General features: G+C 29.6%; 1 protein-coding gene across 2 annotated transcripts; it reads right to left on the bottom strand.

Annotated features, from left to right (window-relative positions):
* Positions 1-4,503: 4,503 nt before the first annotated feature.
* Positions 4,504-15,719, bottom strand: LOC124366562. Of its 2 annotated transcripts, none has more exons than XM_046823156.1 (6): positions 15,654-15,719; positions 12,153-12,295; positions 9,205-9,332; positions 8,058-8,122; positions 5,941-6,024; positions 4,504-4,760 (listed from the first exon to the last, which is right to left on the bottom strand). In XM_046823156.1, exons 2-6 carry the CDS (start codon positions 12,285-12,287, stop codon positions 4,594-4,596), a joined length of 579 nt encoding a protein of 192 aa, XP_046679112.1. In that variant the 5' UTR covers positions 12,288-12,295; positions 15,654-15,719; the 3' UTR covers positions 4,504-4,593. The 2 variants fall into 2 exon arrangements, with proteins under 2 accessions (XP_046679112.1, XP_046679111.1); XM_046823155.1 differs by having other exon boundaries at positions 12,153-12,312; positions 15,654-15,707.
* Between the last annotated feature and the right edge of the window lie 919 nt (positions 15,720-16,638).

The following is a 16,638-nucleotide window of genomic DNA, read 5'->3' as shown; positions in this document are numbered from 1 at the left end:
ATCAAAGCTGCGCTAGAAACAACTAAACGTGTCAGTTATTTGGATAATTTGCAAGAGTGTCACATATATACTTGTTTTGCAATATTTTTCTATCAAATAAATGACAAAATTCATTAAAGCGTTATTAGTTTTTTACTGGTATCCGTAAAGTTCTGGCTCTTTGCCCATTGACACTATTCCGATTGTTCACAACATATCCTATTTAAAGACTGGATATTTTGCTGATTTTTATATATTATTAGTATTTTTCTAGTATAGGTGTGAAACTTATTTGGACTATGTGACGCTAGGAATACATTTTATATCTGTTTATCTTAAGGTATTAGTATTATTGTATACAATTTTACGCCTAAATGATGTAATATTACAATGAACAAATATGGTGCTTAAAATAATTAAATTCATCTGATATAAAACAATTTTATCATATAAAGGTAGTTACAAAACAAAGTTATTAAAAACTTTCTTTGTAAACTTATTTAATTTAACATTGTTCCTTAAGAATAAATATATTCAAAAGATTCTTGGCAAGGTCAAATAACGTTGACATGCATGATAGTTAAATTTAATAATCTCATTTATATTTTATGGTTTATAATTTTTTCTGTTGCATACATTTATATTATACCAGTTAAATAAAAATAAGAATTAGGTTAAAGATTTGGACAAAACATGTCATGAAGAAACCAAATTTAAGGAAGGTCAAGCGATCACCTCAGAATCAAATTCATTTAATCCACTAAAATGTTTTACAGTGCTAGTATTTCGTAAAATCTGTGTCTCTGGTTAAGAGCACCGCATGCCCTTGATTTATACAGATGTTAATAAGTGTAAAGTGACGTATATTATACTCATATTTTTATACAACTAGAGAATTTAGTATAAAAATAAAATTGACATGTAAAGTGGAAGCTGACCTAATTTCATGAACTAAGATATCATTGTTTGTATGTAGTTAATTGAAAATTGATCCAGTAGTACCAGCATTGGACACTATATCACCACTGGAAACAGGCAATTATTTGTTGAACAATGGTTGAATGCTAATTAACCCCAAATGTAACAAACATATCGCTGGTGAGTGGTACTCTCCTACTCACTGATAATCTCATATCAGTATCATTACTCATCGCTCATCGTGATCATCTTATTTTTTGCGTCAAAAGGATTTTTAATGATACTTTATTGAATCTATATACAATATACCATCGTAAAATCCTACACTGTATTATTTTATATAGGCCTAATTAAAAAAGAATAAGTTGATTAAAACGTATGTCAGTGTTTCAAATTGTTAACGAATAATTTAAAACATATAGTGGGAAGAGTTAATTCAACGTGAATGCTGCAGTTCATATTCCTCTTAGTGCAGCGTCTAGTATCTAACGCTGTTACAGACTGACTCCGGGAATCGAGAGTAATGTTGGTCTAAAAAAATCTCATTCTGATGGAGAAGCTCCAAAAGGTGTTCTGTCTATTATTTCGACATCTGAGACACATTAATACAACAAATTCAGAACGGCAGTACTAGAATCAACTACTCAATACCAAATTGGCAATTCCTAATATCCTCACAGTCATGGACAAAATCAGTTAAAGACTCTGGCACGAAGAAGATAGTAAAGGGATCCGTATTCTCTAAGTTACATAGTGAAAATACACATGAAACCAACATTCTTTCTTTATAAAGGGTATAATAAATAAACAGTTTACTATAAGCACCACTTCCAATCCACTTTGCTCATCGGCTTATGTATCTTTCAATCACTAAAGAATAATACCCTCTTTTAAGCCCAAGGTTTGGCAAGACAGCCTGATCATGAAACTTAAACATAGCCTAATTAGTCTCAAATTTATCCGTGTCCCAAACATTTGAAGACCAAAATAAAACAAAAACTAATGTTTGGGCTCTGTAATATGTTTTTGATTATATCCTGCTACCACAATAGGTCCTCACATGATTCCAGGTAAAAACTCATAGTAAATCAAACGGCTTTATGCAAGTGTTATATTCAAAACAATTACAATTTGATGGGATTCTAGCTTTGTCATCTTCAATCAAGAAGTATAAGTAATCTGTGTTTCTTGTTATATTACTCTTGACTGCAGATGCATTTTTAAAGTGAAGTTGAAATATCTAGAGAATTTACATCTGTTACCAATATTATGGTTCATTCTCAGATGGAGTGTTTATTAATAAATAATACAATTATTTTTAAAATTTTTATATTCTTAATATAGTGTAATAATATATACTCGTTATATTGTAGGATATCATAATACGTAATATTGTTATATTATATTATTATTTACAACGTTAAAAAATGTAATAACAATATAGTGATATATAAATTTTGTATATACTTTAAACTTTATATATATAGATATATATAAATTAATTTAAACTATATATATATATATATATATAAATTACTTTAAACTATATATATATTTAAAGACTATTAATTCATTCAATAAATCAAAGTTTTAAGTTATCAATAAGGCACAATAAGGTATGTAAACATTGAGTGTTACATATAGTTTTATCAACACTGTATTTTTAATAAATGGACCATTAGTTTTACTGGGCATTTCATCTTACTTTTACGTTGGATTAATTGGGACAATTTACTCCAATTAAATTCGTCCGACCATTTGTTGGCTGTGCTGGCACGATTACTCTATATACGATTTCCTGTATTGCCAAGCGTTTGAATCCACAGGATATTCTATATACACTTTAAATAATAACTTAATAAAAATTTGCTTGTTAAATCTTTTAAATTTTGCAATAAGACATAATAGTAATAATAATCGATAACATAACAAATACATATCGCTAATTCAGAAGTTAATTTTTCTTACAATAACAAAATCAGTTTTGTTCTTGACACACAATTTTACAAATACAGAACTAAATGTTAAAACTAATATTACTAGTATTAGATAGTTAATGGAAAAATAAGCAACCATTGCACACTTCAATTTAATTACATAACACAATCTCAGTGGTTTTGAGATAATAAAGGGAATACCTAACTTCCAATGTTCCTAACTTTACCTATTAAAATAGAGAGCTTATAATTTCATTCATTCTCATATTTATGTTGTCTATGGCTGCTCTAATGAAAGTTACACAAAAAAATCGCCAGTTGTAATGCTGTTTCCGTATTTATTTTCTATGTTTTGTGGTGAAATATTCATTGTATTATTATATGTTTTAAACAGTATTTAATGAAATAAACCCAGAATTATATCTGCTAAGCAGCGGTTACCAACGGCTTCAATGGAATTGTATAGGCCTTGCACGTTTTTGAGCACATCTGGTTTGAGTTTATTTTATTGCGACGGCAATTTTGAGTTTGCCTCATATGTAAATAATATATACACGTCTGCAAGCCTAATTCAAAGACTTTTATATTTAGAGTTATTTTAGATAATCCAAAATTTGTTCGTACTCCTAATTTAGAGCCTCCTTAATTTCTGCTGTTAAATGTTCTTAAAACGTTCAATCTTGAGAAATTACTGACTCCCTTTCATGTGAAATATTTTGTTAAATATACAGATATCTATAGGTTTGAATCTGTTCAAATTCACCCGTATTTGTATATGGATGTAAATGTCGTATAAGATATTTTGAAAACGACAAGTAACAAACTGTACTTTTACGTTTATGTCGACATAAATGTAAATAAATTGATTACAAATTACACAATAGCGTATATAAAAATGAAAACAAATCAAAGAGCAAAGTATTTATTTAAAATCTTTTTATAAGACATGTTTAAACAGCTTCGCTTCCAAATTGAGAAAAAATATTTTTGTTTGTTTACGATATGTTTTTTGGTCAAAAATCTTGTGTATTTTGAGGATTTGGTTGCACAGAAAAAAGTAAAGTAAAGTTAATTACTCTGATTATGAAGTATCAATAATAAATATATTTCACGTCAAATACTCCGGTTTTGTATGGTTTTATGAATGTAACCAAATTCAGATTACAAAGATTCACGATACACAAAGGCCCTAATTTGTTGAGTTCAGAGAATGGTTTAAAATCTGAGTATTATATTTCATACTGTTGTGTTGATCGTGTATTGCAGATTTATATGCGCTTTGGTTCTCGGAAGTCATCAACATGGAATGGCTTTATCTCAAAACTTACCCCAAAAAGCTGGCGTTAGACTAATCAAAAACTCCCTGAAGATATAAACATTTCTGATGACCAAAATAAAATTTAAACTCATCTCAAAAGCCTTTTGATATTCAATGCGTTTTACTATATTGATGAATTAATAATTAACTCCTATAATGTTGGAAAGTGCGGCATCTGTATTTAGTGTGATTGTGTTTTAAAAGTATGTGGGTATAATTGTGTCTGAACGTGTAAGAATATCTCGATGAGGGGACTGCCTATTGAATTAAAGAATCTGTTGATGATTGTGATACAATTTATATTTTACATATAATGATGAAAGAAAGGAATTATATTAATTATGCCAACAGTTTGTGAGGAGGTTACTAACTTTTATTTTGATACAACCAATATTTTACCACACGTTCATACATAATTACAACAGTTTCCACATTATATGCTCAGTTCCCACAGCTTGTGTCAATGCCAGCTAGTGGAACTAGCTTCACTTGCTCGAGTGCAGAATCAGCTTCCTTCAGACCCTTGAGAATGGTTGGTGAGAACTCTATTTCACTATTGTTAGCATTCACCACTCCAACTCCAGCAAACCCCTTGTAAGTTTCGCTTGCTGCAAATACATAACATGGTGATCCTTAGAGATAATAAACTTTAGTTCATCTATGTATAAAGTTCTTCTTGTTAGGTTTAAACGTAAGAACACAAATTTATCTTCAAAATATATTGGACTCTGTGGTACGTGGTTTTTTTTAATATGGCACCCATTACAGTAATATAAACTACAACTTTGTCTACAATACTAAAATCACTTTCTTAAAGTTTTTGTATGTAGATCGATTTGAAAGGTTTTAGTTTAATGAAAATGCTATAAATAATAATAATTTGTAACCCCAAAATGTATGTACACTCTACGACTGAGCAGGCAGGACTATTTTATGCCTTGGCACGTAATTTACTTGGTTTGGGAAATATATGGTGATTGTTTCGTACAATATATGAATAGTGTAGGGAATAGTTTCTATAGGCTAATTAGTAAACTTAAAACATAATTAGTAATACGTAGACAAAGTTTCATTACTAAATTGGCTTAACTATACAGAGTATTTAACTCCCTTTATTACTAGGCAATAATTTGTTTCACATATTTTTAGCTTTAGTAAAACAAACATAAAATAAATATTCATCTTGCATGCGTGAAGCATTGAAATAATGGATCATACTTCTAGAGCCCTCAAGTAGCCTTATTAGACACTTTGGATGCAAGAGTACGTTAGTTCGTGGGGCTAGAGGAGCTAGCTGTTATATTTTAATATAAAGTTCTGATGAAAACTTGTCAGTAATATTCAGTTAAGTACTTAATATATAGATGAATGTTGATGTTTAATAAATGTCGAATAAATAGATCCAGTGAAATGTAGAAAAAATAAGCCTTTTTGATTTTAAAGATTTTTATTAGAATGTATGGCCTGTGGTTTGTTAAAAGATACACAAAACCATTCACATGTTTTATACCCGTTCTATTAAAAGAATAAACGGGTTGAAAATTTTAAGTTAAATACGTATTATTGTATTAGGAATTTCACTTGAAAATTTTTACATTAATTGAACATGAAATATTTACATTAATTTGATTTAAATTCGAATTTAAAGGTATACGTGCAGCTGTGTTTACACCCTAGTTTCATTTGTTTTTAAACATTAATAAGAATTTTATATACGTACAAATAAATTTCTATAGGTAAACTCCATAGACTTATATGAAATAACTTCTTACAGGCTAAAGTTATCACCTGAATCTTGGCAGTTGAAATAAGCCAACACCTGGTTATCAAAATAAACGACGTAGACTGTCTCTGTTGATGGGAAATCTGGGCCTGCATCAGTAAAATTAACATATTTAGTCAGATTAATCCGTTAATCTAATAAAAGTCTTGAATGAAGATTCTTGATAAAAGGCTGTTCAATCCAAACAGACAGTACAATATCAAAGTTGCTCACATATTTTTACCTATTGTTATATAGTAGTCCTAATAATTATAAAAATATTAAAATAAACACAAAGAGTTGGTTTTTATGCAATATTTAGTGAATAGAAACACAATATTGCAAAGCTCATCATATTTAATTTATAATTTATCCTACATTAATAAAAATACTACAGTATTTTTAGGTAGTGAACAAAGACATATTTCTGAATCATTTCATTGCAAAAAGTCTTCCTAGCTATAGGATATTTATATAGGTCTGTAAAAGTAACTGGAAATTTGCAAAAGGTACGGCTCAATTTCTTTCAGAATAGAATTACGTACGATTTAGCTGGTAACATTTGAAATTTTTGTATGTCTTTGATGTTCATAAATCTTTTTGTTGAAAATTGATTCTATTTCAACATTTAAGTTTAACGCCATAACATTATTTAACCATTTAGAATTTCTCTTAAACAAGAAAGCGAAAAAATTTTTAACAATATTTTAAAACTCTAATTAAAAAGATAGTTATGTTTTTGACCAAATATTCCGAACTATTGCATAAAGTGAAACATCCATGAATACACAGCTAACAATATATTGTGATTTTACATTCAAATGCCTCAAACTAGTATTTATTTATAATGGACCAGAATTTTTTACTGTTACCAAAGTTTATTGAATAAATAAATCATGAAATCTGTTAATTAAGAAATTGCTTGGGTAACAAGATTTCATTAGTTCATTATGTACTACTTACATAAAAGAGATCAGAGTATTGAAATTTCCTTACCATTTTTGCATTATTCCCAAAAGAAAGGAAAGTAATTTGATTGAGTAAATGGGTTTATTGATTTTTATTTCTCATATTGAAAGTTACAAGAGTTTCGTCTTGTTTCAGTGTTTATTTCAATGATAAACTTTAGATTTGAGGCTTTGGACAGGAAAGTGAGCAATATAATGTTTCACATGATACCAAATTTAGGACAAATACAGGATATATGGATATATAGTATGGCAAACTAGTTACTCATAGCAACGATATAGCAAACCCAACTTTTGCTTTGTTTTACGAACACTCTAATGTAACATTACTGTTAATATTGGTACCATATTCAGTACTATTTCCACAGTATCATTGTTTTGAAATAAATACCGAAACTTATATTAGGTAATAGTTTTGTTTATTTAAGGAAAACAGGATTTTTTCCGGAAAGTTTCCTTCACTCGGTAATAGAGAAAAGATTTATTACATTACGTTAGATATGCAATCTAGTAATTCATGTACTTAACGTAAAGTAGTGGTCATCCAAGCACTATTGGCCTCTGATAAGTTCTCTGTGGTTGGTTGGTTAGTGCAGTCCTACTGTGACATGTATTATTTAGTCTAGGTTTTATTGATTAGTGTTTTGTTTTAATTAACTTCATGATTTACATATAAAGTGTATGGAATTGAAAATAATCATTGTTGTGATTGCTAACATATCCGTGTTATAACGCTCTAGTATAATTTTTTACTTATAACCTAGATTGTATTAATTTAATGTTAGGTTCCTTATTCATCTAAGGAAGAAATCTTATTGTTTATCCCATCCCGAAACGTAGTGTTACTGATTTTTTGCACCTATTAACAATATCCATAAACAATAATCAATATCTATAAACGATATATATATAGGAATCCTTATGTTTCCTTCACAGTCATTGCATTGTAAAACTTTTAACAAAGAATGGCATTTTGTTAGGTATTATGTAAATTTTAAATATTTATATATATTGAAGTAAACTTATTATGAGTTAATACTGTGTGCACCAACTTTCTGCTGCACCAGCTTTCATACTATCTGTGAATAGCGTAAACATATTAATTTCTGAAATATACGTTCTAAAGCACCAAAAATGTAATCCAAGAATATTAACCTACTTAAAACATTTCTTACTTGTTAGAGTAAGTGTTCCATCTCCGTTGTCTGTTACTTGATATACTACATCGGCTGTTGTTTCTCTGTAAATTTACACATAATTATTATGTATGTAAGTTGGCAATAGTTTATGTACATTATTACATGTCTAACGCATAAGGCTTAGTTGGGGTTGGATACAAACTTCAAGACTATAGTTTATTTTATTAGAGGAGATTAAAATGTGCCACTCAGCTGATTACGATATGGTGCTTATTTGTTTTTTTACTAAAGTTGGGTTTTAATTAGCTTTAGTTAATTAAATAAAAGTTATTTTTCCATTAGTGTTAATAAAACAGTTAACCATAAAAAAGTGTTATGCTTTTCATTGATCAATCTTCTATTTACTCATTTAAATGCAGGAACTTTTCCCTCGGTCAGTGATATTCTAACCACAGATCATGGCAGACTTGCGTCGGCTAACTTCTTTAAATATCTTACTAAAATTGTATTGTAATTTTCTAATCTCAACTTATTTCATTGTATAGTTGGACGTGTTTCTGTTAAGATAAGTTACAATTGTAAGAACCTTCGCATGTATAAGACCATAAAAATATTAGTTAAGACCTGTCTTTGCGTAAAGCAGTACTCTTTTGGCCTGTCAAAAGGGCATTAGAGGACTCCTAAAATTTAGATAATATTTTAAAATGTAAAATACGGACTATATCGTACAGAAATATTAAAGGAACGAGCTGAAACTATTATTAAAACTGCAATAACTAGTCAAAAGATAGTAGGTAACATAACTTTAAAAAGCAATTTGGTAAAATGAACATTTGATTATTTTTCAAATAAAATAAAACATAATTTATTTATTGTATTGAAAATCTCAGACAATGTTTATAGAGACTGCAAAAAACATTTTGTATAACATTTTTAGAGCTCCTAAAATATTTTTGTCAGATTCGAATGGTAAAATATATTATGTAAAATTTGTTTAAAAACTCCAAACAATGATCTAATTAAATTTAATTAAACAATTACGTATTTTAATAATATTTTGTACAGAACAATTGATTTATTTGTTCCTACACGTTTAAAAATCACTTTTCTTATTTTAACTTAGAATTAAAGTTGGAAAATAAAAATATATTGCAGGTCATTGTATATACTTTTATTTACTTACTCATTGTGGGTAATAACCACGTCGAACGCTGAACCATTTTCGTTAAAGTTACTTTGGAAGCACTGAATATCTTCCTGGCTCCCGGTGAAGTAACCAGGGGCCGTTAGGTAAGTTAAAACTCCATTCAACTGTCAAAAAAATATGAATTGTTACGTTACCTGCATTTACTCGTCATTTGCCGTAACATCTAAAACATAAAGTACTTTTAGCTTAATGAAATGAGAAGGTTTTATGAAGGAACCCAAGTGAAAACCGATGCACTGAGTAAAAAAAATAAATAGAATATTATTTATCTGATTTTCAATCAGTGAATAATAAATAACAACAAAAACTAAAAAAATTGTGAGCTATTTTAATGAGCCACCATCTAGTTTCCAACTAAAGTCAGTAAATTTATACTTTGGTATTAACTTTTTTTATTGAATAATGATAGGTGAACAAATTAAACATTCTTTTTCGTTAAATAAAAGGTGATGGATCCATGAGCTCATTAGAATTATACCATTGATTTTTTTATATTACCGATATGGTTTTTTTATTCGTAAAACTTTTCAGTAATTTCCACTTAAATATCTAGAATGTCAGAAATAGCTAAAATATTTAATTGCACCTTAAGCCAAACACGAACACATCATTATGACTACGAACATTGCTAAGGTTGGTCATTTAGTTCCTGGTTACAATAGAACATGAAAATGTAAACTCTACAGAGTTTCAAGCATTTTAAAGTCTCGAAAAGGTGCATAATAAAATATTATTGTGTTATGTGTTGTGTCTAATACACAAGGTAGGAGTACGCATCAGTATGTACCACGTAAGAGGCTTCGCTGAGTATTCATGCAAAATTTAAAAAATATAACTCGTTACATTCCAATATGTCCTGCGGGCAGATAGACAGACATAAAATTGACTCAAAGTTTATGCTCAGCCAAATTCAATAGTAGCACTTTAAACATCATAGAATGCATATATAAATGAAGTTTGATGAAATATTTAAAGCCTACTATGAAATAATTTTCTTTGTATCTGCTATAAACTGCCGTTTTTCCATTTTTCCGTAATACTAAAAGTTCCGTTGAGCTACGGATTGTACGCACAAAGTGGGAAATAAAATCTGGTTACTTTCTAGACTTTCCACTCTATATTGTTTGTTTCACTATCTAAATAACTGTATGATTGTTTACTGTCATTTTGTTTACTGAACATCATCAATCTCAGTGTTCCTTCTTTAGAATTGAAGCTGCATATACAATTAAAAGTATATAGTTAGTTTGTAATAAGGATATCGTTTGCTAATGGCGCAGTGTAGCGGGTACGGCGGTTATCGCAAGATAACCAGATCAAGTAACGTCGAGCGTGGCCGCTGCTTGGATAGTTGACCGCTGAGCGATCCTGTCCTTGCAAGCGGCCCGCCTGCCCGGCCATTGGTGGTGGTTCGGAAGTCACCTTTAAGCCGTTGGTCCCCAGGTTAAGTGTTAGAGAGGGCTTCTTAGCCCTAACTTCGCCTGGTAAAATAAGACATTCTTTACTTTTTTTTTTATCGTGCAGGTAGAAATAACAATACAGAATTTGATCAGGCTCTTGATTGGTTCACTGAGCCATAGCAAAAGAAAAAGGCGTGTATAAAAGCATTTGTGATTCTTATCGGATGTATTTCACTCGCTATATAACAGTCATTGTTGGTACAGCATATAAATACATCGGGTTCATAAAATGTTCATATGGTAACGGCTTACACTAGAAAAAATAAACACTACACACTTTATGTCATGTTATGAAATAAGTTTTAAACAGAATAGCTACTTCGTTCACAAACCCAAAATTATAACATTTTCGGAGCATCTCAAACATTTAAAATGATAAGCCCCATCAAGTAAATGAGTGATCCTTGAGTGATTTTGAATAAAAACTCTATCAATAAATGTATAAGTTACATTGATACAAATTTATCAAAAAATAAAAACGTAAACTAGAGATTTATATCTTAACGTATTACTATAAAATGGTGGCCAATTGTAGGTTTTTGTAGTCATAACAAACTAGTTGTAACCTAGGCATTATTAATGTTTAAGCAGCTAAAATTTGATAACTTTTAAGCACTACTTAGTGAATTCTGATTTTTAAGTAGTCAAAGGGAAAACAGAATCTTTGGGAGTGCCGATGGCCGAGCGGTTTAAGACGTTGGACTTTGAGCCTGAGTTTGAGATAGCGCAGGTTCCAATCCTGTCTGTAACCTTTACACTTTTTATCAGTACCATCGACCTTGTACTGCATCGACTCTCCCCTTATTCTGTTTGATAAGATCCTCGCACAGGCCATGAGGACGGGCAGAATAAGGCTTAAAAAGGGTATCGGCTTCTTCTTAAAAAAAAAAAAAACCAAAATAACAAAGGAGATATGGATTGAAATATCAAACATAACAAAAGTTAAACGAATTATTGGGAATTTCTATATGCAGGAGAACCACAGCCTACAATTTATGGACTTTTTCTAGTTCAATCACTTGTTTTTACTTGTCTCATCGAAGGCGTATTAAATATAATACCACCAGTATCTAGCTGTACTGACGGAAGTCACATTAGTCTATACCTTTGTTATGGAGTTATTTGAACAGGAACGCCTTACATTGTTAATTATGCGTGGTTGTGGTGATAGATTTCAATCATACGATCAAGTGAGATATTCATTTAATGAAAGATTTCTCGATACATACCCTATATAAAAACCTGCTTATTAAAACAATAAAAACCGTTTTAAATAAAATTGACCATTAATAAATCGGCCTTATGTCCAAGACCAAATACAGCAAGATCCGAGGACTATTGTCTGGAGGTTTGGATGCTGAGATGTGTCAATAATGATAATTTAAATTTAGAACTACTCACTGAAATGATATAGATTCACTTAAATAAAATTTTCTATAATATACAGAACCAATGGTTACTGACCTTTTCCAAATTGTTTAGTGGAGGTTTTCCATTCCAAAATGCTTTAATTTGTTTTACAGCATCAGGATCACATGTTCCTTGAACTCCAGCCAGATATGGCATAACCAACCCAAGCAGTACTACTAGAGCGATCATATTGTGACCTTCAACAAATTAGCCACTGTAATCAAACATATGACACAACTGGTTGATCTGTACATTTAATGTCAACTAAAACTGTAGCTTTAGTGCAGATCATAATATCATAATAGGTAAATAATTTTTTGGTTGCATTAATTTATTATAATTTTGTACTTGTATGTTATAAATTTAGCCCTATTGCGTGAAAAGCAAATAATTATAAGATGGCTTCAATTAATATAAATATTATATATATATATATTTACACAAAACCGCCCATAGAAGTGTCACCATAAAATTTATCAAACGACAACAGGATAAGCAATATTGGGCTTCCAAAAGAAAATCAGTTCTTGAAAACATTATCTTAAACGGTAATTCGTCCTAAACCATTGCAAGTAATGATGGTTATTAAATGGAATCATCATTCAATTCCATCTCGCTGCGTATTGCCTAACTTGATATACAGTATGTTTACTGATATTGCAATACGTCAAAAAGAATCTTCTAAGACCTCATTGAGATCTTGAAAATTATTGTTGTTAGCTTATATTGGGACTTTTCTAACTTCAAAGTGTCTGTATAGTTTCTATCTACACGTGTATTTGAATATACATTTACCCAACCAGTTATTTTCACCCAAATCCCCAATAACACGTTACGCTTCGTCCCTTATGAAAACAACAACAGGGTGTTAATAAGCAGAACTAAATATAATATAAGTACTCTAAGATATCACGAATAGTTTTAGATTTTTCGAATATAAAGGAAAATAAACGATATATTACTATATATATAATGTTAAAGAAGAATAATTAATTACTTTAAATATAATAAGAGTAAATATAAAATGCATATATTCAAACAGCAAATTATTTTATTTTTAAACTTACCATGACTTTAGTTTGAAAAATTAATCTATATAAACTCATTTTGTTGATATAATTATGTATATAATATTTAGGGTTTGCTCGTTTAATTGAATAAATTATTGAGTATTTTCTCTCAATAAATTTCTCCATACAATATGCGCTCCACAGTTATAATTTTGAATTAATTATTTTAATCCCAAATTGAGATAAGAGTAGGCAGAGGAGATCTGACATAAGAAGATAATTTACCTCTATAAAAAACCAAAAGTAAACCTGAAATCTAGTTTTAGTTAAATTCTGCAGTACAGCCTAGCACCTACAATATTATCAAACAAACAGTCATAACCGTGTACGTTGGAATCCAGGAACCCAATCCTAATGATAATTAATGTTAGGTTGTTGATTTTTCCAGTTATTAGTAGCAATATTCAGTTATCAGTGGCAATAGTAGCCTCATTCACCGCAACAATCAGATAGTGCTTTGAATTATAGCTGTTTAAATGTTATAAAATTATTGGGTTCAAATTTTATTTTTGATTGTTGCCCTCTTTTCTTGTATGGACACTAGTCTTGTTACACTTGCTGTTTTGCTCACCAGCTCCTGACTTTTTTTTTGTCTTAGTTGTTGTCAACATATTTAATGCATGTATTATTGTGTATTTATATAGTATTAGTAGGCATATAATGTATTGTGTTATTCAAATATTATTAATTATTATTGTTGGTGGATACCGTTGATGAATAAATAAATAAATAAATTGTAAGGAATTAAAAATATAAAATAAAATATGTACGCTATTGTTACTGTTAGTGTGTCTATTTTTTTAATGAATGGCATTGTGTAATTTGGTATTATTTATAATTTATTTATACTATAATAGGGTCTATTTATTTTTTATTTTTGGTTAAATATAGAAAGGCATGAAGAGAATGGACTGGGATTTAAAATTATTTTTGTGTGTAATTTGCTAGTAATAAGATATGAATGTATAATATACTAATATGTTACAATGATTTTAGATTTTAAAATCTGTATTGTAACATTTAAATAAATAAATATTAGATATTACAATAAAACTTTACTATCATACGGGAATCAAGTTCTTAGGAGGCCTGCATATTTAATATTTCTTGGACGTGACTTATTTGACATACTTTAGGTTGAACATGAGAGAAGTTTATCACTCAAGGGGCTGGAAAATTTAATTTCTACCAGTATGTCTATCCGCACAAGATCTCGAAGAATAGAGTAGACGACATTTCGCATCAAAGCTTCATTTCTATATGATGATAATTGTGGTCAGCGATATTACATGTTACTGCGTGATATCATTATGAGCGTTAAAAAATGAAACCATGATGTCTATGAAATGGAATGTCCCTTCATGATATTTGGTTGAGTGATAAAATTTATAAATTACAGTGTTATTTTTACAAGAAATTGAGCTTTAAAATATTTGTATATGCTGCTTAATATCTTTTACTAAGGGTTTTCTATACTTATTTGACCGCTTTCATTTAGGTAGCTTATCAACAACATGAGTTATAGACATTAAGACTAATTAGCCGAATTCAAATTTTGTGTCGTGCATCTCTCAATTAAATTCGTCTGAGCATTTTCGTTTAATAATATGAGAATACGCAAGAGAAGTTGACAACGGTTTCATCTCAACGGTAGGGATTAAGTGTTACGTAACACTTCTTTTATAAATAACTAAAAATGGGATGCTGAAAAGCATGCCCATCCATAGGATTTTGGGTGAGTTTTATTAAAGTATATCATTCAGTAGGGTATCTTAGGTACGTAACTGCGACCGAAGGATATACTTTCTATTTAATTTGCAAACCACGAGGTCTGATCTAACATTGTAATGATTGGTGTTACAGTTTGTTAAGTTAGTTTATTTACACAAAGAAGTCCGGGTAAAGTGAAAATGCGAGGGTAGCTACAGCCTTAATATATAGAAACATCAACACGTGTAGCCACCTGAGAAATTAAGGAATTTCTTTTGAATTCTTAACGGTAGTAAGAAAAATTAAAACAAGAAATATTACATTTATTGTAATAGTATTTTGTAACGTTTTTTGTTTCTTCCATTATAATACGAATTATAAATAATTAGTTATGTGTTTTGTATGATGCTCGTAATTAAATTTTCTTCTTTGACGTTTAAAATTTCTTAAAGATTTTTTTTAACCACCTCTTTTGGATTTAGTAATGCGAAGTTCTAATAAAATATAGGGTTCTTGAAATTAACAATTCAAGGTATTTAGGCTTCTTACACCACTTCAACATACACAAAAAGGTACACGCAATTAGCGTTGAGATATTATATTATACAATTTACGCATTTTAAACGTCATAAGGTTTTGCCGTTATCATAGCAAAGCTCCGCTAAATATGAACTAACGCAGTTGAGGTTTTCAACGTATATGCAATGTATAGAAACTAACATATGGGTTTTATATTGGCTATAGGCATCTCAACAATTTTAAATGCATTACTTACGTGATCAATGGACTTGATGCTCAATAAGACAAGTGAATACTTTTACGTATGGATGACTATTTAATATTTTTCCACAGGTGTTTAATGACGTAACTAAACCCATCAGGCGACATTCCATTGCTTTGTTGAGAATAACGTGGCTCAACAACACCTGAAAATTTGGAGGCACAATAAGAAATGATATAAAGGCAAATTAGTATATGCATTACTAACTACTATATTGTTTCCACCACAATTGTGTGTATTGTTATGATGGTATTGTTATCTTAAAATTGTAATAGACGTCACGCTAAAAGAGTTTTAATTACAAATCATGCCTATAGGTACTGTATAAATTGGATTTTTTATACGTTTCTGGAAGTGACATATTTAATACAAACTTCATAAAATTTGCAAACATGCCAAATGCATTAAACATTTATTCTCTTATAGTTAATAGTAAGATTATATTACAGATTTATCATTTGTGAAATCTTTGCACCAACGTAGGTTTCTTAGCATTTAGATATTTTTAACTTCATACTTAAAGCTAATGTTACAACATGTTTGAAAGACAAATTTTAAAAAATTAGATTACTTTTTATAGTGCAGAGCTACTCCATCAAAATATTTAAGTGAATGTTTTTCAGAATAAATTTATGGTTGATAAAAAGTATATAGGGAGTTTATGTATATATGGAGTTGAGGAGCTAGATGAAAATAAGCATTAGTCTTATAAGTAATATTATTTAATCTGTAAGCATCTTTCCAGTAATAATAATACCAATAAATACGGCACTGGATATTTTTTCATTCATTCAATTAATTCATTTCACCTTCTTAAAACCGGAGGAGAATTTTTAAGGACAAAACACACACACACACACACAGACACACACACACACACACACATATATATATATATATGTGTTCAATAAAACAATTTTAGTTCGCTTTATTCCTGTGCATAGTTTTGGAATCATTTAAGTTAATATAAAACTAGTGT

This window comes from Homalodisca vitripennis, chromosome 7 (genome assembly GCF_021130785.1).
Source record: "Homalodisca vitripennis isolate AUS2020 chromosome 7, UT_GWSS_2.1, whole genome shotgun sequence".
Lineage (NCBI taxonomy): Eukaryota > Metazoa > Arthropoda > Insecta > Hemiptera > Cicadellidae > Homalodisca > Homalodisca vitripennis.
This window is presented reverse-complemented; position numbering and strand designations above follow the sequence as displayed.

Excerpts from the sequence above, each read along its gene's own strand:
- LOC124366562 (XM_046823156.1), bottom strand. The coding sequence starts at position 12,287 with ATGATCGCTCTAGTAGTACTGCTTGGGTTGGTTATGCCATATCTGGCT. Across the intron at positions 8,123-9,204 it reads GTGGTTATTACCCACAATGA|AGAAACAACAGCCGATGTAG; the intron begins GTAAGTAAATAA and ends GTAAATTTACAG. Across the intron at positions 6,025-8,057 it reads TGGAACACTTACTCTAACAA|GCCCAGATTTCCCATCAACA; the intron begins GTAAGAAATGTT and ends TTACTGATGCAG.